The sequence below is a fragment of the Chrysemys picta genome, chromosome 1, assembly GCF_011386835.1.
Source record: "Chrysemys picta bellii isolate R12L10 chromosome 1, ASM1138683v2, whole genome shotgun sequence".
Taxonomy (NCBI): domain Eukaryota; kingdom Metazoa; phylum Chordata; order Testudines; family Emydidae; genus Chrysemys; species Chrysemys picta.
The window spans coordinates 96408201-96434754 of record NC_088791.1 but is presented as its reverse complement, the minus strand read 5'-3'; the positions used below and the strand labels follow the sequence as shown (position 1 = coordinate 96434754).

General features: G+C 43.2%; 1 protein-coding gene across 43 annotated transcripts in view; it reads right to left on the bottom strand.

Annotated features, from left to right (window-relative positions):
* Positions 1–26554, bottom strand: part of RBFOX2 (RNA binding fox-1 homolog 2) — a 246656-nt gene that overhangs the window by 14862 nt on the left and 205240 nt on the right. For 12 of the 43 annotated variants that reach the window (XM_065564271.1, XM_065564042.1, XM_065563993.1 and 9 more), the window contains 6 exons: positions 16412–16504; positions 13647–13707; positions 11236–11289; positions 11021–11113; positions 9755–9887; positions 438–480 (listed from right to left, as the gene is read on the bottom strand). In XM_065564271.1, coding sequence (XP_065420343.1) covers positions 438–480; positions 9755–9887; positions 11021–11113; positions 11236–11289; positions 13647–13707; positions 16412–16504 — 477 coding nt within the window. Of the gene's footprint in view, positions 1–437; positions 481–3207; positions 3248–9750; positions 9888–11020; positions 11114–11235; positions 11290–13646; positions 13708–16411; positions 16505–26554 lie in introns of those variants that run through there. The other 31 variants (XM_065563985.1, XM_065564060.1, XM_065563998.1 and 28 more) reach the window with 11 other exon arrangements.

The window sequence follows — 26554 nt, the reverse complement described above, 5'->3', positions numbered from 1 at the left end:
CTAGCGCGTCTTTTCTCCATTCCCCAATGCCCCTATAACTGAAGGTTAAAAAGCAGAAGGGGCTGGAATTGATTTCTAGGATGTCTGTATTAGAAAGCTGGCAGGTAAGCACTCTGGATCGGCAGGGGTGACCTGAAAGAGGTGACAGAACAACAGCATTCACTGCACCAGGTGAACCTACATAGTAATGGGACAAGCATGACCTTTGTTAACCCTTCCACTTAATTTCTGGAATGAAAAGACACTTGGTGTAAAACCTGAACATGTGCAGCCCAGAGGTAGCAGGAGCTTTGATCACACGCTCACAAGTCTGCACTGTCCTAAAAAAAGCCTCTGTTCCCATCTCTAACGTGGCGCTGGAATGGTTAGTATAATTCAGTTTTTTTCCACTGCAATCCACAATCTGATTGGTTGGCAGGTCACACTGGCACTCCTACCTGAGGTATTTTAGCGCTAATGATTGGTTCCTGTAAGACTATTCTATAACAGAACACAGGAAGAGCAGTTCAAAAAACACAGCTGTGGAAAGAAACAATCATACAAACACAGCCCACAGAGGGGCTCACCAGCCTTTTCTTTCCAGTGGATGCAAGCACGCTTTTCATAGATGGGAGTGGTCTTTATGGGTGGTTTGTTGTCCCAGACTGACCCCATTGTAGGAGAAGCATCATCTTTCCTCATGGCCAAAATGGAGCCCCCAACACCGACCCTGGGGAAGGTTACTTTATAAATTCAGTTATTTTGCCAGACAGGAATGAGTCCAACAAGAGATGGAACAGCCCTTTTAATAGAAGAAAGTGGCTAGCAGGATGGTTGCCCCAGAAAAGAAGAGGAGGGAGGAGGAAGAGGAAGACCAAATCAAAGCGTATGATACCTTGTGTGGGAAAGAAGAGCAGCCAAAGCCTGGAACAACCCTCTTCTCCCCCTAGTCACCCCATCCTGCCAGCTGGAGGTCCTTCTCCCCCCTGCTTTCCTCAGCCACCCCTACCAGTTCAGCAGGTGTGAGGGCTCTTCACCTTAACTTCCATCACCCCAACAGCTAGGGAATCCTCTTCTCAAAATCAGCAATCAGTGGCTGAAGAACCCTGTTCCTTCATCCTATAACTTAGGACAGCCCTCATATAGCAACTAAATGAATACAATCCAGTGGGATATGAGGCATCAGCACCCATTCAATTTGTGCCAATCCACAGTGGAAAGTGGGGTAACTTAGAAGTTCAGGCTGAGATGTATCTCTCTTGAGAACTCTAGCAATAAAAAGTAAAGGGATGAACCTGGCCAACCTATTTTCAGAGATGCCCTATATTGCATTCCTGTTTCCCCCATTAGTGGGACCTGAACTGTTATAGCAAGATGTCAAATAAATGGTTTTATCTGAGGGTTCTAGTCCCTTTTTAGAGCTTAGACAAATGCTGAAACTGGAGTGCAACATGAGGTGGGTGTGGGGATTCTCTGTACTATTAAAGTCACTGTCAAGGTATTAAGATGTTAAATGAGCCCTTTTATGCATCAAAGGTGCAAGTTAAAGATCTGAACGAACTTTCTGAAAAGAATCAGGTGATAACCCCAGTCAACATTTCCCTCTCAACAAGGCTTTAATGTGCCAGACTGTGCAAGAGAAGCCACCAAGCACAGAATAGCTGCCCATTTACCTGCTTAGTCACTGCATGGTCAGCCCCAAACTCGCTGATCTATATAGACTAGAGTAACGCTTTAGGAGTGACAGAGAAAAAACAGAACTCTTTCCTACATCCTGAACAAGTATTATCATGGAACACTTGACCAGGCAGGTCAATTTCTAGGTGAGCATATGTGCAAGAGCACTGTGTGTGAATCAGTAAATTCATGTGCATGGGTGTGTGCAGGCATGTACATGTGAGAGCATGTGTGAGAGAGTTTACTTGCAGGCAGGCAAAGTATATACATAACACTAAGTTCCTCTGTGTTTAGATAGAACGTTTTCTAACTGTTGGGTTGGGAAAAGTGTCTTTATAAGGTCTGAAGCTCCATATAGACCAGAGAAGCCCAAAGGCAACCCTATCCATTACCCAGGAACCAACCTCTAGATGTATATCTTTGGATGTTAGGGGCACCATCTCCTAAGCAGTATGGAAACCAAGTTCAGCTATTCTGGCCACTATGCCCACAAACAAGACAAAATTCTTGAAACTCCAAAGATACATCTCCACCTATTTAAGGGACAGCTTTGCTGGAGCCTGATAGTTTGAGCAGGATGAGGGTAGGGACAGTGAATTTAAAGTTCTTTGGTCTGGAGAGCACATTCCCATAGTGTGATTGTTATAATGAAACTTTCCATCCAAAGGAAAACTGCTCTCCTCACCTACCAATCAGAACCCCCCGCCCAACGCTATGTTCTAGGACCACGACCCTCAATCAGTTCAAACATCAGTGCTCTAGGAATTCTGGATACAGATATGCTGGTGAAGTCACATGATTGGGCAAAGCCTTTTTCGGTGCTTGAAAAATTTACCAGGATGCAGGAGGCTGCTGACTCTTCCATCTAAACATCCTCACATATACGTGCTCTACAACTCCCCTAGGGAGAAGAAAGAGAACCCTTATTCTAGTTAGGTACCATTTCAACTAGCAAAATGAGATGCCAACCTTCACTCCAGTATCTCAGACTCCATTTTTAATCAGCCCCATGTCTTCTCCAGAGGAGTGACATCCACATCCCAATGGTACACGAGCTTTTGTAAACACAGAGCTCACTTAGCTTAGTGCATGGTGCACAAATCAAGCCTGAAAGGGCCCCAAGAGGGGAGAAGAAGGGGGAGGGGAGAGGGAAAGGGAACGTCTGAGGCTAAACCAGTCCTGTTATTTTTATATCCAAATTATGCAAATGAGAGAAGTATTGAGAGAAATTTTAATTTGCTAATCATCTCTCAGGTTGATTAGTAGCAGTGTGCATGTGGGGAGAGGACACCCAGTAAACTGACCCTGGCAATGATCAGAAAACCCATAGGCTTAGGTCTTGCACCCAGAGGCAAGCGCAGTGACAGAGAAGCATGCTTGCATTCTTAAATATATAATATATATATCCACAAGGAAGAAGAAAATTAAAGAAAATGATATTTAAAAAAACAAAAACAAATCAAACCAACCAAATAAACAAACAACAACAACAAAAAAAAAGGCTGGCTTGTCGAAGGTTGGGGATGAGAAGGCTCCGGTGTGTGTACTTACATAGAGGTCAGCACCGTAAAATCCGTCCTGGTAAACCACACTGCAGAAAATCCACACAAAAACAAAAAACAAAAACAAAACAAAAACAAAAAGAACAGAAAACACATTCCGGTTATTGAGGACGGCAGCATGCACATGCGTTTTACACAGGCAGGTGATGTATGAATCCACAACCTGGGCTTTCTGGCAGGAGCGAATCAGCAAGAGAATGTGTGTGCGCACGTACCCATGCGGCCCCATGTCATCCTCCATGGCATGCGGGGGGGGGGGGGGGGGGGGGAGGGGAAGAGGGGGAGAGGGACGGGACAGTATGCATAGGGTGAGGGGGAAACAGCCTTCATATTGTATAATAAAAATAGACTCAGAAAGACCTGATGCCCTGAAGAAGAGAAACATGGATTTAGGAGCCTCCACTCTGGTTATGATCCTGGAATTACTTTAGTTACTCCCTAAACACATGGAAAAACTGGCTTCATGGAGTGGGTTTCACATGGACTAAAGAAGCCCTTTAGAAGCAGTCCCACAAGGGCTAGAATCCACCTAAGTCAGAAGCACATTGGAGAAAGCTATGTATAATTCTGTATGTTGAGTTTTACAGGGCTGCATGACTGTTTCTGATATCCATACATCACCTGTTTTTACCCTGCACATTAGACATGCGATAAGATTTGGCTGATCACACAAGCATGCAAAGTATTATTATTCAGCATCTTAAAGAACCGATGCAACACCTCAGGAAAACAAGTCAATCAATTCTGATCAAAGTAAACACGGAGAAATATAATTAAAAAGAAAAAACCAAAAATACCCACAATGCATTGCTTTCACAAGCAGAGATAATGAGCTAAAAAGGTTAAGTGATTGGTCCAAGGTTCAAGAATTGAAAGGTGCAGTGGGATCATCCCTGATAGTAACGACACATTCCACAGCAGAGAGGAGCAACTGGAAGGGCTTGGATGGGATGGTGCTCTCTTTGGCTTTATTGATCACTATTAGTTTCTCTCAGAACTTCAAGCTGCAAAAATGTCAAATCAGGGTCTGGGGTTCCCAAAGAGCCACTCTTACCAGAATATTTGGCAGTGTAAGGCTGTAATGTAGCTTGCTTTGGGGATGGAAATTGGGGAAGGACAAGGAAGGACAAAAGGGTATACTCCAGGCCGCCACTCCCCCCCCCCCCCCCCCGCTATAAACACATGCTTTCATATTACACAACTTTCTCCTGTTTTGTCCTCTGGACAGCTCAGTGCTAAGCCACCCACACTTTAAAAAGCATTATCTCCACCATCTTTGAGACCCATGGGTGCATGTGTATAACTTACCAATAGCATTACCACAAGCTAGAAAGAGGTAGGGAACATTAGCTGTAATTTTTTGTGTGGCATCAACTGGAGTGTAAAATGCTGCCAAGATCCTGACACCCTGATTAAAACACCCATCTATTGTAAAGTACACAGAGAGAGGCCAGGATATCTTGCAAGCAGACTGTAAGCTATTATTAAAAATAATGGAGCAGTGTTAGCTACAAGTAAAGTCTTTTGGTAAAATATTGTCTACTCCAAGATAGGTGCAATCCATTCCCCATGGACAGAGTTGCATTGGTCTCTAAGTGCACTAGATGTGGAGAGGAAGAGAAAAGATGATATACCTCAGCAGGAAGAAGTGGGCCATATGGTGTTTGTAGGAACCAAACTCTAAAACCACAAAAGTTTGGCTTCTGGGGCCGTGACTTAAATTGTTAGATTTTCTGTCGTCAAGTGTGTTTTATTATTACTCCTGCATGAAGGGTAAACACTTGACAGAGAACGTGATTGTTTTATGAATAGGTTACCATTTTGGTAAAAATATTTTGGAGTTCATAGGAATTGTCATACTGGATTATACCAATGGTCCATCTAGTCTAAAAACTTGTCACTGACAGTTGCCAGCACTAGCTGCTTCAGAAAAAGGTACAAGAATCCATGTTGTGGGATAACTTGTCACTAGAGAAAGTTCTCCTCTGTAACCCCTAATAAATTGAGATTGGCTTATACCCTGAAATTTGAGGGTTTAAATCCCTTCCAAAACTCTTGGTATTTTTTCCTTCCCTCTTAGCATTTACTAGAACAACTCTGGTTACTGAGGCTAAAAACTTAGCAAGATTTGAAAAGGGACTGGACATTTATATGGACAGCAAGAATATCCAGATTTATTCATTCATTATTGCAAACAAATTTTTGAAGGGATACTTACATATTATTTTAAGGCCAGATGGACCACAATGTTTATCTACTCTGACCTCCTGCATTACGCAGACCTTAGAATTTCACCAAGTGGTTTCTGCTTCAAGCCTATAACTTTTAGAAAGACTTCCACTTTGACCTGCACCACCCCTTATATCCTCAGTCGGCAGCACAAGGGAAGATACTACGCATGTGCAGGTCAACAGACACTGCTTGGAAAAACTTCCAGATTCAGCCGCATGGTGCGCATGTGTACCCACGTGTGGAATACACATATGGCCCAGCACAGAAGAAGATGAAGAATCCATCACATCCCGAGGTAAATTATTCCAGTGGTTAATTACCTGCACTGCCAAAAAAAAGTAATATTACAAAAAAAAAAAAAAATTAAAAAGTGCCTTATTTCTAGTTTAGATTTGTCTAGTTTCAGCTTCCAAATACTGGATCTTGTTATGCCTTTGTCTGCTGTATTAAAGAGCCCTGTACTATCATAAATTCTTTCTCCACATACGTACTTTCTCTAATAGGCTGTGATCAAATCACTTCTTAACCTTCTTTCTGTTAACCTAAACAGATTGAGCTTTTTTAGTTTTGAGTTTTTTTAGTAAGACATGTTTTTCAGACCTTGAATCAATTCTTGTAGAAGCTCTTTTCTGGGCCTTCTCTAATTTCCCAACATTCTTTTAAAAGCACGGCCAGTAGACAGGGACACGGTATACCAATAATGGTCTTACTACCATTTTATACAAAGGTAATATCACCTCCCTACTACTACTCAATATTCTGCTTGTACACTCAAGGATTCCATTTGCTCTCTTAGTCCCCACATTATACAGTGAGTTCATGTTCAGCTGGTTATCCACCATGACCAGGGATGAAAGTAACTTAAAGGACTTACCGGTACTCCGGAGTCCTGAGCAGGGGGCGGGGACTCAACAAGAAGAGGTATGGCCTTTAAATCCCAGGCAGCTGGGAGCCCCAGGGCTAGAGGGTGATTTAAAGGGCCTGGGGCTGCCGCTGCTACCCCAGGGCTCCGCTGCGGTAGTGGCGGCTGGGAGCCCTGGCAATGATTTAAAGGGCCCGGGGCTCCCCACAGTAGCCGGAGCCCCGGGCCCTTTAAATCACTACCCGAGCTCCTGGAGTAACGGCAGCAGCCCAGGGCTCCGGTGGTGATTTAAAGGGCCAGGGGCTCCTGGCCACAGCAGAGCTGCGGGCCCTTTAAATCGCCGACGGAGCTCCGGGAGCCCCCGGCTGCCACCGCTACCCCAGGGCTCTGCTGCGGTAGTGGCAGCTGGGAGCCCCTGGCCCTTTAAATCACCACCGGAGCCCTGGTCCACCGCCGCTACCCTGGGGATCTGGCAACGGGGCTCCACTGGCGATTTAAAGGGCCCGGGGCTCCCCGCAGCAGCTGGAGGCCCACGCCCTTTAAATCTCCGCCTGAGCCCCACTGCCGGAGCCCCCGGGGTAGCAGCGGCATCCGGGGGCTCCAGCGGTGATTTAAAGGGCCCTTTAACTCGCCGCCTGAGCCACCTCTGCCATCCAGGGGCTCTGGTGGCAATTTAAAGGGCCTGGGGCTCCAGCCGCTGCCGGGAGCCCCAGGCCCTTTAAATCGACAGCCTGGGGAAGCCGGTCCAGTCCGGCATGGCGTACCGACACTTGACAGTACGCCAGACCAGACCGGCTTACTTTCACCTCTGACCTTGACCCCTAAAGGTTTTTCTGGTTCACAGCCTTCCAAGATATAGGATGGGGGGCTGTATATGTAACCTATGTTTTTAGTCCCTACATGTATGATCTTGCAATTAGCAGTATTAAAATGCACGTTCATGCATATTTTATTAAACCTCATGCTTCAGGTCTTAAACCAAATCTGTAATTACTAGGGATTAGGAAGTTTCTTGCCCCTTCCTCTGAAGCATCTGGATCTGACTACTATCAGAGACGGGATACTGGGCTAAATGGACCTTGAGCGTAATCCAGTCTGGTAATCCCTATTCTTATTATCCGTATAAATGTCTTACCTTTTTGAATCCTGCTAAACTCTAAGCCTCAATGATTATCTTGTGGCAATTATTTCCACAAAATAATTGGTTTTTTGTTTGTTTTTTTGAAAAAGTATTTTCTACTATCAGTTTTGAATTTTCCACCTTTCAGTTTTATTGAATGTCTTCTTCCTAAGCATCCACTTTATTTTAGTCACTCAAGGCTTGGTTCTTGATTTCATGGTCTCATCTTTCCATTAAAAGGGTAGGGGGAAGTAACTGATGCATGATTTGGTGCCAGGAATGTATGCATGACACTAAGCATTCAAGGTCAAGAGTGGCCTGATGTAACTTCAGTTGTAATACTGTTTCTCTCCTACTGTTTTTTTATAACTAAAATGTGTGGAGCAGTTTATAACTCTACAATGAGGAACCACCTTCCTCTGTAAGACATGCAATGTTGGAGACCCAGTCTATGACAACAACAAATGTATTAATTAAAAGCTCATGTTTGTGTCTAGCACAATTCAAGATCATTTGTGAGTGCAGCTTGTTTACTGCTGTCTTCCAATTGTTTGCTGGACAGTTCACTGAACATGAAGACATATGAGATCAATCTGTGGCGTCAGACATATTGAATGAATTGCAAGTAAATACAGTCATGAGACATTATTTAGAAGGGATGGTCACTGGTGCATGGCCTGTATTCCAAATGTAAATAACTCCTTTATACAAAGATGGGGTTGGATTTAACCAATCAATCATAAGTGCAGAAAGGCTATAAGGAGTGTTCTCCCAGTGTACCACTGATGACAGCCTCTTGCTAGGAATGCTCTAGCCGTTACTATCAGGGATAAAGAATAAAAGTCCTTCCTACAACAGGATAAAAAAGTCCTTCTAGATGGTAGCACTTAGCTCAGTTTTGCTTGTGTGCTTCACTCTGGAGCATTTCCTGATAAAACAGGACTGGGTCATTATTACAGTAACAAAGATGGACAGAGGTTGTAGGTCAGAGGCCAGGATTAGAGAATATAGGATATAAACTTGTAATGGCAGTGGAAAGAGACGGATCTGTGTAAGAGGGATGATCATCTGAAAACTCAGCAAAAAGAACACCTTGTGAATCCCCATGTGTTCAGGCAACAGTTTCCCCACCCCGGGTCACTGGATGTACTAAGTCCAAAATATTTATTTGCCTAATGTAAGATGCAAAGCAGTTCAAATTATTGCTACAAGTTCTTGCTGTAGGTTAGATGGATGTCTGGCTACTCAACTTGCTTCATTGAGCTCTATTTTAAATGCCAGACTGGACTCTACAAAGAAAGGGCACAGTAACCCTCATCTTAATCTATTACACAAGGTCTCCCAAGCTCATCAGTATATCCGAGGGCAAGGTCCAAATGTACTGTGGTATTAGGAGACTTATAGTCTATGCTCTCCCTCTCCATAGCTGGCTTAATGAGGAGAAATGGGAATTAGTGTCCAAATTTCTTGCTCTTTGGGAGGATTCTCTCTCACTCAGATTCCCTCTGTGAAAATGTGAGGATGTTGCTTTGAGAACCGGGAAAACAGGCTACAGGGGTAAGCAATGTGAATGAAGCATCTTCAGATTCAAAGAACCCAAATAAATCCAGCAATTTACACCTTTCAAATAACAGAATAGTTTGTTGCTACGGAATTCATTCCACTGCATGACTAATGAAAATCAGATGGTGAAGGATGCTAGATCACACGTCCATCAGTACTTCATATCATTCTTATTATTCGAAGTATGTTGCCGTTTCATTTTCCCTATACTCCCTCTTCTCCCCCACCTTAATTTAAATGGACTTGACTGATCTTTGTTTTAAACCTTTTTAAACTGTCTCCAACAAAGAAAGCAAATCCATTGTGGGTAACTAGCTCTCCTGTGCCCTACTCCCAAATGGTGAGGCATGAAGGTAACTGATAATACTCCCCACTCCTGGATAACAAAATACAAAGGAGTGAAGAGAACAGAACCTGCCTCACTCCACAGACTTGAGACCCTTCCTTTGTCCTTTTTCATAGTGTCAATGCTAGATGAATTCCACATGGACAAACTACTAATGCATATGAGAAGGAACCTGCTGGTACCTTAGGCAGTTGCCTTTAGTTACTAGAGTGTCAGGATACTGAAATGAAGTGTAAAGTATCTAACCCAAAAGATTTTAGATTTGTCTTTTTTCAGTGTCATTGGGTGCAGAGAACTCTGAAGTTGGTGCATCCTGACTCTCACCATCCAACAGAGCTCTGATTTTTATCCTTGGCCAATCAGCTACCTCTCAACATGGCGTAGAACACACTGTTTTGGTATCCAGTGCTTACCCTGGGTAGGCAGGGATGGCCGTGGGGGGTACTGCCCGGACTGCACCGTATACTGTTCGTCCTCGACCCCTCAGGTGTGCTCCCCGGAATGCAGCTGCTGTGGTGGCTGCAGTTGGGTAGGGGAAGCCTGGAACTGTAAAGACAGATAAGGAGAAAGATGAGAGAGATCAGAACTCCTGCCCAATTCAAAACTATCTGTTTTGAACAAAATAATACAATAGGCTCCAGAGCTATGGGATGTTCCGCGTCTGTCCGGCAAAGGGGCATGCTTACAGCCCCATAGAAAGAGTGTACCTCCTGCTACATCACTAGAGGGAGAGAGGGGCTGCAGAGAGGCCTGGCATGCAAGGGGTTAATGCTGTGTCATGCCTTGTTCATTGCAAACGTGGTACAATTTCCCTCTGCCCCCATTTTGACACTGCCATGCAGTCTGGTTAGAAAGAGTCCGAGAAGCACAAAGAGTTGCTACCAATATAGCAGGCGACTCTTCCAAATTGTATAGTATGTACTTTGGGGATTTTTCCGTTTGGTTTCTTTGAAACAATTCAGCATGAGCCCCTTAAATCAGTCAATTGTCCTCTTCCCTTCCCCTTTGCCATCCCCTCCCTCCCCATGTTCAATTTAAAGCCAGAAAGACAGGATAACCCCCATGTAAGGCAGCAGAAATTCCCCATTAAGTGCCAGTTTACCAAGAGCCCATCGTCTTCTGGCAAATGTGACCAGTAACCGGTTCCATGTGTATTGGGCCCTGTTTTATTACACTTCATGCTGGAGTAAACTGGCTCAGGGCAAATTAGGTCAAAACCTCAGAGGCAGCTGCAAACACAATGCAATAACAGATACCCAGAAGGAGCCAGTCGCAAGGCACGAATTCAACCCAAGGTGCTTCCAGGCACATGCCACTAGGGGGCTTGCAGTGGACTCGCAGTTTAGCAGCTTGTATAATATGTACTTTGGGGATTTGTCTGTTTGGTTTCTTTGGTTTTGAAGTACAAGCAGTGGCACTCTCTTCACACTCCCCTCCCTCCTGCTCTGCACCTTTCTTATCATTTCAGAAGCCCCAGTCAAAAGCAAGCATGGAAACACACTGCAAGATGGAAAGGTCATGGCCGGTACCATGCCTGGGGGCTCTGGTTGGTGGCAAATCTGTCCCCAACAAGACCCATCCTTTCAAGTATATATCATACAGGCTGGAGAGAAGAGGGCTAACAGATCATTGTTTACTCAAGCACAGTAACAATACAGGGGCCAATTGGGGCTACTTACTGATTAAAGGAATGTAAGTGTTAATACCCCCCCTTCCTGACAGGGGCACTGCGGCGTCATTGCCCAGCGAGACATCTGCTTGAAAGCTGGACGCTAATTTAGTTTTAAAAAGAATAAAAAACGTCAAAAGGTTATAAAGAAACAGCAGACTGTGAACACAAACAAACACCACTGCAGTTAAATGGCAGAAATGGAAGTGTCTACTTAAGTTCTACCTGCGTATAACTCGGGGCCGTACACTGCTCCAACCACAGGGCTCAATTTCCAACCTGAAATAGCAAAGATGGCAATGAGTGCTGAAGTCCATACCAGGAAAAACAGTGGAAAGGGTAGGGGAGGAAAATGAGCTTTGCATGTGAAACTCAGCTTTAGGCACTTCTCCCACTATGGCTTCCACCGAGGTCCCTGTGCTTTTGAATAGAGGCAGACTATCTTTCCTAATGCCAGGGTCCAGATATAGACTATGATACACTGCATAGTAACCTCTGGTGTAACCTATAAGAAACAAAACTGGGCAGAATGCCAACTGCCTTATACATATGTTCACTACAATCCCCATAGTTGGCCCACAAGATTCATTCTCTCTGTGAATCTTCCCGTCAGTTCTTACTATTCTATATGTTCATTGGGAATCTTGTAGATTCTAACTCTGTCTAAACCCTGGCTCAATCTGTGATCTCAGGCAAGTCATGTTACACCCCTATGTCTCAAATACACTGGCTATGATATTTACTGGAGTGTCACTAAAGACCGCATGGCAATTGAGTTGAGATTTCCCAGGTAATTGAACCACACACAATATGTTGCACATAAGTATTTCAAACAAACAAGTTTGTTCATTCCACATTTTCGCTTCTCCATTTTATTTATATTTTGCTGCTTTCTCCACATTGCATCCCCCAGATGCAATCTTTCCCAGAGAATCATTTAATATAATCTGTACAATGGGCAAGAATTGAAAATCATCAGCACAAATACACAAGAGAGCAACGGTTAAATTAGCAAATAATGAACCTGGTGAAAAACCTGCCATTGTAGAATGGATATGAACTGAGGCACTTTTCCCAAGTGAGCAGAGCTGGAAAACCTGTTTGTCTCCACCCATTCTAACCAAAAAGGGAAGAGAACTGGTATTAGGGCGGACTCAGGTCTGATTTCTACAAAAAAGTCTTTACTTTTCAGGGCAGGCCTCATCTGTTTACTTGGTAACCATGCAGGTTTTACGAATAAATATCACATATCCTTCCTCCACAGGAGTCCTATGAAACTTACTACACTTTAACTACTCAGCCTCACCTTTGAGGTCTTATAAATCATCTTTCTGGTATGATTTGATCACAGCGCAACAATGTCACTACTTAATATGCTGGGGGGTAATACTGAATGATGTAATGCACACCCTCTTTGCCTCACTGGGCGTATTGCCTGTGCACTGCCAACTTTGTGAGCAAGAGACTAAGATGATGGGTGCTAAGATAAGAACGTGGATAGACAGACGTGGATTTTAATTCCTAAACCTAGTCTCTCTCACATGGCAGTGAAAAGCACTAACTAGTACACTCAAACTTCCCAAATACCATACACCTTTACATTATTTTAATGTAGACTTTATGGGTTGACAAACCAAAAGGATGTTCCTGCCAGTCACCCTGGTCTACAAGTCATTACAATGTAACCCTATACATTCTCTGTCCCTATTCCCTGGGTAACACAACACGACCACTTTGCACTTCCATAGTGACTTCCCACCACAGGATTTCAAAGCTCTTTACAAACATTCATTAAGCCTCACCACACTTGGGAAACTGGCACACACAAATTAAGTGACTTGCCCAAGGGTACATAGTAAATCTGTAGATGAGGCAAGAAAAGGAGCCAGATCTTCTGATTTCCAATCTTCTGTTTTAACCACCAATCCATGCTCTCTCAAGATCTACTGTACGCTTAACTTGCTACTGCCCAGAAGCTGTTTGGGAACCTTTTCAATGCAACTGGGGACCATTGACTATGTCTCAGGACAACTTTGTGTACCTCAGTCTGTCCCAGGACAACTTCGTAAACTCCACGTTTCATTTCACTGGGGGGTGAGATTTAAAATATACAGCATCCTGTATAATGGTGCTCAGTTCTCATAAGGGAAAGCCTCTTCACGTAACGTGCACTGTTTAATAAGTGTATTGCTGTTTCTATGCTACATCGAGTTGCTGCAGAGAGATTGGTAGACAACAGACCCAAGACTTCGAATCAAGACAGAGTTCTTCACTGCACAAAACAACTGAGTCATTCCTTATTCATGTTCCTTGGAAAACTGTTGACAATAGGCAAGTTCTGTGAGAGACAAACTGTTTGGTGCCCCAGCTTTCCTGGCTGCAAGGAGAGAGTTATAGTTACAGCTAAAAATAAGGCCAAGATTTTTTTTAAATGAGTTCCTAAAGTTGGGCTCCTAAATCCACAATTAAGCACCTAAATAAGTAGCCTGAGCTTCAAAGGCGCTGAGCAGCCCGAGATCCCACTGTAGTCAAGGAACAACGAGACCTTGTACTAAGGTCTTCAATTTGAGGCTGTAGAGTTTGTCACCACCCCTGAAAACTTTCCGTTTCGGTTTAGCGCAAACATTCTCTCTTACCATTTGCATATGGCGTGACCATCTTCTTATTAGTCATCACTCGCGCTGTGGCATTATTCACCTAAAAGTAAGAAAGGGGCGGGGGAGGAGAGGGAAGGAAGCACAAGACGTTAGGGAAAATGATGACAACCTCTCCAATATCACATACCCTATACATCTAAGAGCAAAGAAATCAAACAGCTACTTTTATACAAATGCAAGATATTTAAATTACTATTAGAAGTTGCCATTTAATTGTAAACATTACAGCTAACTGTGGCACTTTATGCATTTAAACAAAAGGCCAACGAGAGTAAAGTTGGGATTCTCAGACATCCTGCCATCATTAGACCACACTGGATATCTGCAGCTCACCAACTGGATGGGCAAAAAGCTTGTCCGAGGCCCACTGGAGTGGTAGGGATGGTGATCTCTGCAGCTGAGGCAGAGGACAAACAAAGCAGGTGGTGAATAAACTAGCTCCTTTTAGAAGACCACCATTAAAATGTCATAGACCACAAATGTCACAGACAAACAGGTCTTCAAGAATAAAAGTAATCTGGTTTCCAGTTGTCTTGGATTTAATCTCGCTAGGCCAAGAGAGACTTTTGGAATCCTATGAGACATTGGCCTTCAACCCAGTTTCAAGATGCCCTTGGGTTACTGATTTGTTTATCTCGGATTTTAAAATTCTCACAAAAATCTCTTAAAATAAAATGCAGAGGTGTAGATGGGTCTCCTGGTTTCATTGTACCCTCCACCCTCATTACAGAGCTCCGTATAGTTCCAAGCATTCTGAGTGCTACAGCAAGTGGGTGTTACAGCAGAGGTGGTGCTGATAAAGGAAGGATGGATGGGGTTTGAAAGCCAAGTTACTGCAGCCCTGTGTCAGACACAGCCTCGGAGTTCTTGCAAGGAGGGTGAAGCTTCTTAGCAGGAATCAATGATCTGTCAAAATCTCAGGCCAGAATGGAACTGAGAGGCCAGAGGAATGAAAGAAGCCAGTCTTAAGGAGAAGTAAACCAAAAAAGAGTCTCGTCATATCCTTTGGGATTTATGGAGTGGTGAGCCTGTGCAGGCGAGGGGAGCCTGGAACCACATTTACTCTAGTTTTGGCCCAAAAACAATATAAACATTACACATTTAAAAAAGAAAGAATGGGAAACAACAATGATGAGACTGAGAGCATGCAGTTAAACACACACTGATAAAAGAAAGGGGGAAAAAAAACAATTGATTGTGGGGGGAGGGGAGGAGAAGAGGGAGAAGAGAGGGTTTCACAGACAATCATTAAGATGGAGCGAGTGCCTGAAATCAGCTGCTACAGCAAAGTGCAACACAAGCACTTAAAGGAAAAATTGCCAGAACCAATCAGAAACCACCAGTCAGCAAAGAGAGACCAACAGCTGCATTTAACTGAGTAAAGAAATAAACTGGGGAAGGGGGGGCATAGAGAGAGAAAGAGAGAACAAACAATCACAGCTACAAACAGGTCTGGGAAAGACAGAGCAAGAGAAAGAAGGGGCAGGAGAGAAAGAGGAGGGGATGGGTGCATTAATAAAAACCAGCCAAACTGGAGTTCAGTAACTCTGAGTAAGATGTGCAAGGGGAAATCACCATGAAGTCAGTAATCAAACAGCTCAGACTGCTACAAAACGATACGTACATCCAAAGTCCAGGCGGCATTACTCAACAGCATTGAAAATAAAAGAGGGGAAAAGGGAAAGGAGGTGGGTGGGGACAACAAGTCAAATCACATTTTGTAGTGTTAATGTGAGATGGCAGATGGATTTTTTTTTCTTTCTTATTTAATTTTGTTTTTGTAACTTTAAGAAAAAATTAAAAAATACAAGCTTCTTCTCCAGCGCTTTTGTTTCACTTACCGCCAACTCGTACCATCGCCAGCATTGTGTATAGTTACCATGGAAAGAGTGAGTCAAGTGAAGGGCCCTAAACGCTAAACCATCGAAAAGGGAAATAAAAAAAACAAAAACAAAAAAAAAAAGCAAAATATGCAGACATCTTACTCAAAACGGCGGCTTTTTTGTTTACTATTTTTTAATATTTAGTACTTTTTTTTTTTTTTTTTGTAAAGAAAGAGGGAGAAGGGGAAGGGGCCAGTTAGCCTTCAACAAGGTGGAACAGAAAATTGGTGAGCACCATGCAACGGCCTCATATGTAGCTACTTTGGCCAGCCACTTAACCCTTCTACTGAGAGCTCTCCTTACAGGAAGTTTTAAGAGTTAACTTTAATTGACTGCAGACAGATCAAGAAGGCAGCTATAGTAGCCCAATCAGTGCCTTTTTCCCTCTACCCTGCCCTCAACATCAGCTCACACTCATATGAAGGAGAACTGGCCTCTGAGGAAAGAGAGGATACTGGCTGGCCCCCTGCTTTATTGTCAGACACAGAGTTAGAAATCAGACAGTACTTTTTGAGTTACTTTTGTTCAGGCCTGATAACAAACAGGAAATCGGAGCCTCACAAACTGAAGCAAAGGAAAATCAAGACAGCAGAAGGGCAAAAATTTGGAGTGGGTGGGAAACAAACTTAAAAAAAAAAAAAAGAAAGAAAGAAAAAGAAAAATACTCAAATCAACCAAAGATATTTTTTGGGAGGGGTTGTCACTTTTGTACACTTCAGTGCAGTGGGGTGAAGGACACAGAGACACAAACACACGCACACACAAGACGGGGATCCAAATGTGAAATAAGTGAGGCAAGACACAAAAAAGAAATAAAAAGAATAAATATAAAGAAGAAATTGAATTACTGAAGACATGCACCTCGATTTTACGGCCCTCTACCACGGTGCCGTGTAATTTCTCCCTGGCCCTGTCTGCATCAGCACTATTCTCGAAAGTTACGAACCCGAATCCCTGCATGCAGCGGGAGAAGGGGGGAAAACATGCACATCGTTATATATTGAAATACTGATCTCTAGATAAATAGAGAAAAAATATCACAGTATGAAATTGACATCAGCACAACTCAGCAATACTCTCCTAGAGTCACATAGTTGGTTCATGCATGTTTCATAAATAAAAGAAATTCAATTCAATAAAATAAAATAAAGGAATTTTAATCAGAATATTAAATAAATAGTAATAAATAATAAATAATAATAATGAAAAGAAAATGTAAAAGCAATTGAGGCCAGACCAAAAAAGAAGTACAAAGTTACTCGAGACAAATTTTCTTAAAGGTAAGTCCTAGGCCCTATTCTATTCTGATGTAGAGAAGCTGGTGAAGCCCAAGCTGGACATTTCACGCCATTGCCAATTAATGCCTGTGCTACTTTGTGGACCTTTGTATGGTACTGAAAGGCACCTGGTAGTTTCAACAGTCTCTTGCAGAAGAGAGGTGTGGTTTGAGTTAAGGATTGGGCACCAGGAATTCCTCTGTTCCGATCCTGGCTCCTACATTGACACCACTGTAGCTATGGGCAAGTCACCCTCTCTGCTTCACTTTTCCCATCTGTAAAATGGGTACAATAATAATATTTACCTACCTCATAGAACTGTTGTGAGGATTAGATGTTTGTTAAGCCCAGTGTAAGGTCTCCGGGGCAGAGATCATGTCTACCTCTATGCCTGTACAGTGCCTAGGACAGGCCCCTGATGCTAAGTCGGGCTTCTAGGCGGTACCAAAATATAAACATATAAAGCACTATATATTATTGTCAGAAAAGAGTGGTGTAAAATTTTCCCTCTGTGACTGCCATATCAAATCTATACAGTATAGTAAGTCTGAACGAGATTTCTATGTGCATTAATGTCATAGGCCAAGACAGGATTTAGCTGACATCCCCTATCCCACAGCTGCCTCCCTCCTAACTCAGTTACATACCTACACCACTATCTTAACAATTCCTATTTCAAAAAGGTATCCCGGTTTCTTCTCAATTGTGTGTAGAGACAAGTGGGACCACGAGGTGGGCTTGAACTCTGAAGCTGGAGAAGAATGGTTTCCCATTGGCCTGTGAGCAGGGGTGCTGGAATAATTTGTATAGTGGGGACGCTGAGAACCACTGAACCAAACTAAACCCTGTAGATGATGGAAACCATTTCAAGCCAGCACCTATGCCTATTAGGGTAACTATGGTGGCCCAAGGGCTATTGTAACATCTCCTTACATGCAAAGCCCTGGGCCTACTTACAGAATCGCTTTCCTAAGAAGTCTCCACTCATGCAGGTTCATTCAATCATAAAACAGTGCAGTGTATGACATCACACTGACTCCCATGGGGATGAACTGCACTGTCACACGGATGGACTGACGAGACTAAGGGCTGGTCCACACTAAGCCCCCAGTTCAAACTAAGATACGCAACTTCAGCTACGTGAATAACGTAGCTGAAGTCGAAGTATCTTAGTTCGAACTTAAAGATACTTACCGCGGGTCCACACGCGGCAGGCAGGCTCCCCCATCGACTCCACCTACCCCTCTCGCGGAGCAGGATTACCGGCGTCGATGGCGAGCACTTCCGGGATCGATTTATGGCGTCTAGACAAGACGCGATAAATCGATCCCAGAAGATCGATTGCTTGCCACCGAACCAGCGGGTAAGTATAGACATACCCTAAATGAACTAGGAATTTAACTAGCAGCAAATGATACATTCTAACAGACAGCTCTGTTGATTTGGACATTCTTAATATAGAAGTCTAGTGGTTAGGGACCAATGTGAAAATTTCACCTCAGATTGCTTTTCAGATCCTTTATGAGCAGGAGAGGGGTACCTAGTTCCTGTGGCTTGGTATAAAATGAACACCAGTTGTGTACAGACAGTAATCTGTGCTGGAACCACCCTGGGGAGCAGGGAGAACAAAGCTTGTGTTTGATGTAATGGAAACAATTATACTAAACAGAGACCCAGATAATGTGAGTGATGTAAGACTATGCCTCTGCAGGGAAAAGGCATCTTGGCTCTGCAGCCCCCTTCTTCAACGGACAGGCTGAAGTGCAGTGGCAGCATCTTGATTTCTAAACAGGCTTAATGGCAAGAGGCTAGTAGGCCATCATTTTACAAGGGCTTTTTAAGGTTTTATAATGAGAACCTTATAAGGTTTGAGTCATTTGCCATTCCTGTTGCCTTGTGCACAGTAGCCCTTATCCTTCACAACTGGGTTTCCAGTACAAAATCCTTTTACATTTGTAAAGCAGAGGGTTTTTTTGGTGGTAGTAGTTGTTTTTTTGTTTTAAGATCAAGAAAAAAAATCGTAGCTAATGATTAAATTGTAACGCTGGCTTCTGTAAGAGAATCTCATGTCTCCTCTTAACCCAGGAATCTAAACTTCCAGCCAATCACATTTTCCTGGTTACTAAAAAAATAAAAACTATGCGACTAACAAGTGTCTCCTTTTTCAAAGCAGTTTGAAAGTGTGTTGCTGAAATGAGTTAAAATTTGGACCACATGGTGGACAGATTCAGGGATGACAAACTAGTCTGAATTGATAAAACCCTCTTGAACCTTAGACATGCTGAAGCTGAGCTGGCTGCCAAGGGAGGATAGACCATAGGTTGCCTTTAAAGGCAACCTGTGAAGGTGGGAAAGTTATGGTTGTGCCCCTCTGTTTCTTTATGGTGTATAAAGGCAGCCTGAAAATTTGTTGTAAAAAATTTAAAAATAAAAACTTGCTTTTTCATTAAAAACATCAGTAATTATCTGCCCTGGAAGAGTTTATGGAGAGAAGAGAATTAAAGAAATTATGACATCACAAATGACAAAACTGAGCAACAGAGGAAAAGATTTTTAGGGCTTGTCTATACACAAACTGGAACCAAAATAACTACACTGGTTTTACTTCACACTATTCTAGACAGTGTAAATCTGTGTGGGGACACTTATTATGGAATAAGAGTACCCTACTTCAAATGAACTTAAGTAAAAAAAATTTTAAACCAACAACTAATATCAAACTGGGGGCACTCATTCCAAAATGAATGCCCATACACAGACTTGCACTAAAATAACTAAAGGTATGAATTAAAACTGATTTAGTTATTTTGATTCCAGTTTATGTATAGACAAGCCCTCAGACTGTATCCCTCTGTTGACACTTATTTAATTCTAATACCCAATTAACACTTTGGAGTATAGATGGTGTTAAAGATTCAACACCTATACACCCTCCATTAAAGTATGAGACCACATAATGCACATCTGAGCCTTCCAACTAGTACTCCAGAGGCAACTTCTGTTGGTCCAATAAAAGATATTACCTCACCCACCTTGTCTCTCTAATACCCTGGGACTAACACGTCTACGACAATACTGCTTACAACTACTACTCCAGTAAAAGTAGACCAGACCGGACCCGATGTTACTGCTATTTCTAAGGTTTAAAAAAACAAAACAAAAAACAAAAAAACTGGCAGAATTTTTATTTTCTTCATTTGTTTTAAAAATTTCCATGTGGGAGAAAAAAGGCACAAAACTGATTTTTAAACATCTTTTTATAAAAAGGTGACCTACAAAAGAATGGAGGTTATTTTGTACCCACATTCATTTATAACAGTCTCCTTCCCTCCCCCCCTCCATAATTTCTGCTCACACCCAAGACTGTCTGCTTTACAAAACAATACTTGTTTCAAGCAAAAAATATTTGCTAACCTGGATCCACAATGTGCAAAGGCTCTCCTTACCTCTGCAGGCAGAGGAGAGGGCCAGATCCAGGGAGGATACAGGCCTGGGTCAAGAGAGATCTAGGGTTTTCTAAATATTACAAGTAGACTAAGTTTAATAGGACTGTTACGACTTTCCAATGTCAACCTTGCCAGTAGCTCAACCGCCAGTAGGAAATAAGATAAAGCTTAGACAGTACTGGGTACCCCCAAAGAAACTTCTCTGCAACATTTGAGCAATCTGCAACCCAACAGTACCCCTCTCTCTTTTCCCAAAGGTTTGTTTGAGGGCCCTGAAGAGACCGAGTAACTGTCACTCTTTTAGTCTGGCCTCAGATTCTGCAATAAATAACAAGCAACAGGATGAGCGGTGTAAAAAAATAGATAGATAGAGATATATAGTCTTTGAATGTTTCCATCTCTGAAGAATGAGAAAGAAAATTTACCATGTGACCGTAAAGGGAGAAATCAAAAGCAGACGGTTCTCCTGGGTGTGGCCAGAACACAGAAATTAAAACAAAACAAAAAAATAAAACAACAAAAAACAGAAAATAAAAACCAAAGGAAACTAAACCAGTCCCTTGAAATCCATGCATTGTTAACTCTTTGTTTTCCACTGTGCTTAGAACATTCACCTGAGCAGCAGTATCTTTGTCTTGTGTTGCTAGAACACAAAGCCTCAGAAGGGCATTTCCTTAATTTGCTGCTACATTCAAAAATTAATTTTTACCAAAAATAAGTTGTTTTTCTGAAAATAAACCCTCTTTATAGATACAGGCAAGACACAGAAGCATAGAGACATGGCCAGGAAAGTCCAGCAGTTCGGGCTGCCTGCTTCCAAGGCTTTAAGAGAGATTAGGGGACCTTCCACCTTCCTCCATAATCCACCTGAGATGAGTGATTGGAATGCACCAACAGCAACAGAGCAGGAGATTCAGAAACAAGCACCCACTGTTTAAAGAGTGGACACACATTCCCCAAACCCTGCAGGAGGAGAACGGTAGACCTTTTGGTCAGTAAGGGAAATCAAACGAAGGGCTTGTCTACAAGCAGAGTTGCACTTAGGTGCGATTTTAAATGGATTTAGTTAAACCAGTACACAAATGACTGTGTGAACTCTCTTATTTTGTTTTACGCCAGACTTTGTTCAGTTTGTCTCAAATTGATTATGAATTGGTATAAACTAAGCTGAAATTAGTGACCGGTAAGCCAAAATAAAAGTGCGCACACCAGGGTTTGCCTGGGTTCAAGACTGTGTGTGGACAAGGCCTAAAATTGTAGCTAGACAACAAGGGGGAAAGATTTTGGCTACATCTCTTTCATTCCAAGTAATTACTAAGGACCTTCCTGACAAAAGAAAGTGGCAATGACTTAACTTGTCTGTTTTTAAACCAATTTAGTTAAATCAATACAAACCTGTGTGGACACACTTATTTCAGTTTAGTAAGAAAATAATAATGAACTATGTCTACACTGGCACTTTGTCGGTTAAACCTTTGTTGGTCAGGGGTGTGGACAGCGCTATGTCGGTGGGAGACGCTCTCCCGCTGCCATCGCTACCACCCCTCATTGGGGTGGTTTAATTATGAGAGCGGGAGAGCTCTCTCCCACCAGCATGGAGCGGCTACACAGGAGACCTTACACTGGCGCAGCTGCAGCAGTACTGCTGTGAGGTCTGCAGTGTAGACATAGCCTTAGTGACTTATTTGGCTTTAGTTTAAATTGACTTAAACCAACATGAGAGTGTCCACACACCTTTTGCACTGGTTTAACTAAATGGGTTTAAAATTACAGCTTTAGTTAAATGGGTGCAACTTTCTTGTTTAGGCAAGCCTTAAGCTACTGTGCAGCCATATTTTTAAAAAATAGGAGTGTGCTTTCTGCCACTGTGCTGCGCTATAAAAGTTGTATGAACACCGTGAGATTCCTACCCCCGCCCCCAGCTTTCAAGGGCATGGCAACAGTAGGGAGGGGTGTCTGCTCTACCAGTGTTTTGAAGCTGTTCCTTGTCTTTTATCGTAAGGGTGAGATAGCCTCCACTTGGGCTGCTGCTGCTGCCAGACCAATTCTCAGCCTGGAGTATAGGCAATATTATGATTTTGAATATATGAATTCTGCTGTTAGTGCTTCAAGAGGTAAGGAGCTTGATTTTCTTTTCTTAGTTTGTTTTGTAGGTGCACTAATTGTTTCTTCACTCATGTTTCTCTCTTAAGATCCAGAGATGGGTGTGGTCCAGAAAAAGGTCTGAAGAGGTGATGTAACCCATCCCCACCTCTAGCAGTGAGGCTCCAGGAGATGTGTTTCAGTCCTTGGGGAAAGAAGAGGTGATGACTAGGTGCTGGAACAGCATGTGAAAGTAAGAGGATTTATTTGGGGATAACAGGAAACGAGAGAGAGATTTGCACATGAGTGTCTTTTAACTAATCATCCCTTTTTCGTTTCTCTGGTTTAGATCTCAGGAATGTAGGAGATGCTGTTGCTGCAGCACAGACTGCCATGGCAACCCTCAGTACAGGAAGTCCATAAAGGGTGGGTGGATGTATCAGTGTGCCTGCTAACCACCTCTGCCTGTTTTCTGTATGAATTGCAATAGACCGGAACAAAATTTACAGAACGTGTATGATATTTTACAAAATGTTAAAATGAAACATACAACTACACGGGGGGCTGGAGTGGTGATGAGCGGAGCCCAGTGTGAATTAAATTGCTCTGTGAACCAGAATCCTGTAATCAAATACGTGGCCAGTAGCCCAGGTCACCACAGTAGTAGTGTGCACTATTGTCAGGAGGTTCCTCAGCTAGCAGCTAAAAGTGGAACTCTATAGATGTGATCGATGTATATTTGTCCAACAAGCCACAATCCCTTTTGGGGTTAAGCTCCATTGGATTTGCTCCTGTGGATACTACCTTCTCTCCCATAAGAAGTTCAGAACACTGGGCTAACTCTTTTTTGATGGGTCTGGGTTTCCCCCATAAAATGAAGCGGGGGACATCATTTACGTAATTCTGAAACCAACAGCATGTGAGATCTGTACTAAAACTGAACTCTTAATATTTTTTGTAAATGATTCCCTCATTAGCCAATCAGCAGCCAGGACTCCCGGTTCAGAAACAGTCTTGTTATGTTATTAATATCATCATGTGCACAGCTCTGAATGCTGCATCTTGAATGGCTGATGAAGAGAAAAGTGCTAAGTTTCCTTCTGGTGTAATGTTCCGTTATAGCTTCTGGGAACAGGAAATGGGGGGAGCAGGTCTCAATTAAAATTCTATGGTTAAGCTAACATGCAGATGGCATTAACTCTGCAAACAAGCACAGCTGTTCAGCTGGTGTACTAATGTTGGGACATCTACTAGAAAAGGTGCCTCCTCTTACCAAATGGAGCATCAAATACCCTTACCTACTCTGGATATATTCTGTCCATGGTTCACTAAAATGTATGGTGAATTGGGGATGGGAGTGTTGTACCGTTTACATGAATCAGAACTAGAACTTTTATGGTGAGCTGAGGGGAATCAAAAACAAACAGCTAGTTTCCTGGGGAACAAAAAAATCCCATTTAAGGGAAATCTGAAGTTACTCTGTTAGGCAAGCTGAAAACTACAAGAAAACCAAGAGGCCTTATAACATTCACTTATGCTTTCGACTGGGTAGCAGCACAGAATCGGTGTAAAGACCACCAAGGGAAACAGTGTCATTTTAAATAGCCCCAATCAGAGGAGCACTCTGATTAGTTTGGAATCTAAATAATGTGATTAGCAGAAACCACATGACTTGGAACTAATTCACCCCACTCCACACTTCAGAAAGTCAACAATGCAATTTTCTAAGATTAGTAATACAATCCAGTTGTTGTGATGTAACTATTGTTTATGACTCAGTTAGTGTATTTCTCAGATGTTCAGGGGCCACAATCAGGGCCGGCTCCAGGCACCAGACCTCCAAGCATGTGCTTGGGGCGGCACCTGGAGGGGGGCGGCGCTCACCCGGGGAGAGCGGGGCCGCGGCCGGGCTCTCCGCCCTCCTCCCGGAGCTCTGGCCAGTCGGGGAGAGCGGAGCCGCGGCGGACTCGCCGCCCTCCCCGGTGCTCCAGCCGACCGGGAAGAGTGGGGCCGTGGCCGGGCTCGCCGCCCTCCTCCCAGTGCTCCGGCTGGCCGGGGAGAGCGGGGCCGCCCTCCCCCGGCGCTCTGGCCAGCCAGGGAGAGCGGGGCCGTGGCCGGGCTCGCCACCCTCCCCCGGCGCTCCCACCCTCCCTCGGCGCCCTCCCCTGCTGCACTCCCCGCCGGGGGGTGGGGTGGCAAAAAAGCCAGAGCCAGTCCTGGCCACAATCATTTGCCCAGTTGGGTACAATTCCTCTCAGAATGTAAAAAAAGAACATCACCCATCTAAGTGAATTAATGATGCAGAAAGAAAAGTTATCAGTTCATCTCAGGTGGATCCAAAAGGAAGGATATAACTTGCACATTTTCTCAAATCATTTACCAGCCTTGGCGCAATTTCTGGCAGACAACCTCTGTCCCCATTAGGTAGGGACAAAGAGCTGCTCAGACCACGGAGGAGTTTCCCATCGCACATTGGATGGGGGCAAAACCAGGGGAATTTGGGATTTACCTTTATACCTTAAATATTTACCAAACACACATACAAACTACACCCTTTAGGAATTCTGGGAAGGGGAGGGGAGCATTGAGAACACAGCACAAGGCAGGCAGCAGGAGCATCTGCTTTCAGATTCCCAAGAGAGAGGAGGAGGAGAAGAGAGAGGTTTCATATAATTAGATTTCAAAGGAAACCACAGGGCAGGAGAAATGCATTCAGATTTTTAATTTATTTCAAATTTTATTTTGGAGGTGGGGGGGGGAAGGGGGGAAGAACCCAAGAGTGAGTAAGGGGCCTCCAGAAAGATCCATTTCCTTTGCTTCACCATCAGGTCACCAAACTGTTGTTTTTACATTATAGCGTGAATACCAGGTGGTTCGTGCAGCTATACCCCACTCAGTAACACTTGGGCTTCCCATTTTCACACTAAGTAGGAATAATTTTGGCATTTTTAAAAAACAATTATAATTACTTTGGGTACAGCAGGATGCAAAATATCATGAACAAATATTCTTTGGGTGTATTCTGGGTTCCATTCAAGCTGTTCCCCATCTCTGAAACAGCAAGCATCAGTTTTGCAGTTACTCATTGCTATGAAGTTGACAAGCAGCAATAGGAAACTGGATATCCAGAATATTAAGTCTTTGGGTTGTTTTCATTTTAAAAATATTTACTAAGAATCCAGGGCAAAATTCTGCAAAAGACTTCAGTAAATGTGGTTTTTGTTTTAACCGAAAACCAGAAGCCTTGGGCTTAATTATCTTCTTGAACAGCTAAAGTTCATAATCAGAATTCAAGGCTTCACAGAAAATCCCCCATGTTAATATCGCTGAAATGGGAAAGGGCAGGTGTGGGTGTTTAATACAGGGCTGGGGGAGGAGGTTGGGTGTGTATGGAAGTGGAAAAGCATATAGAACTGGAAAGCACAAATACCGTGGGGGAAGAGGTATATAGCTCCACAGTTTTTTGACAGGTCAGTTGGTTTTGTTTTTTCTTTAGTGATTACATTCAGAAAAAGCAGAGATTTTGCTAGAGGCTGTTCACGACGCCCGAGAGAAATGACTAAAATCAAGGCTAATTCACAGACAGCTCTGGCCTACAAACATCAGAAGAACTGTGCAGAGCAGAATAAATATTTACAGATTCTGCCATAGCTGAATGTTTCTGGTAAAAGCATGTAGGGTTTACTGTATCTATAAAGAGAAAGAAAACTCCCAAACTAAACTATCCAGAAACCTATTTACACAAATTGGATTATAAAACACAGAGAATAGGAAAAAATGGGTGGAGGGGTGCGCTGTCGGGAGCGGGGAGTGAATCTTGGCTCTTTTAGACGTAAAACAACCCCTTGCCTGGATTCCAGAGAATGCATGGAGAGATTAAGGAATTTTAAAATGCAATTTAGGGAACACAGGTGAGAATTTGTAGAGAACCTTGTATATCAGTATATCGCTGAAGGAGCAGTGAGGCCGCATAGTGCTGTGAACTTCAAACCCAAGGGAAAGGCAGGGATTTAAAAATATAAACTGCTTAGCTGGCTTGCATCTTCAAAATGTCATGTGAGAGAGGAAATTTTCATTTTTAATTGAAAATGGGAATCGTAGCACTGATTAAGTCAAGCATAGTATAGACATGCACTGTGCAAGCTTCCCCCACAGAGCTCTGCCAATGCACCTTGATCCTGACCTGCAACACTCCCTGC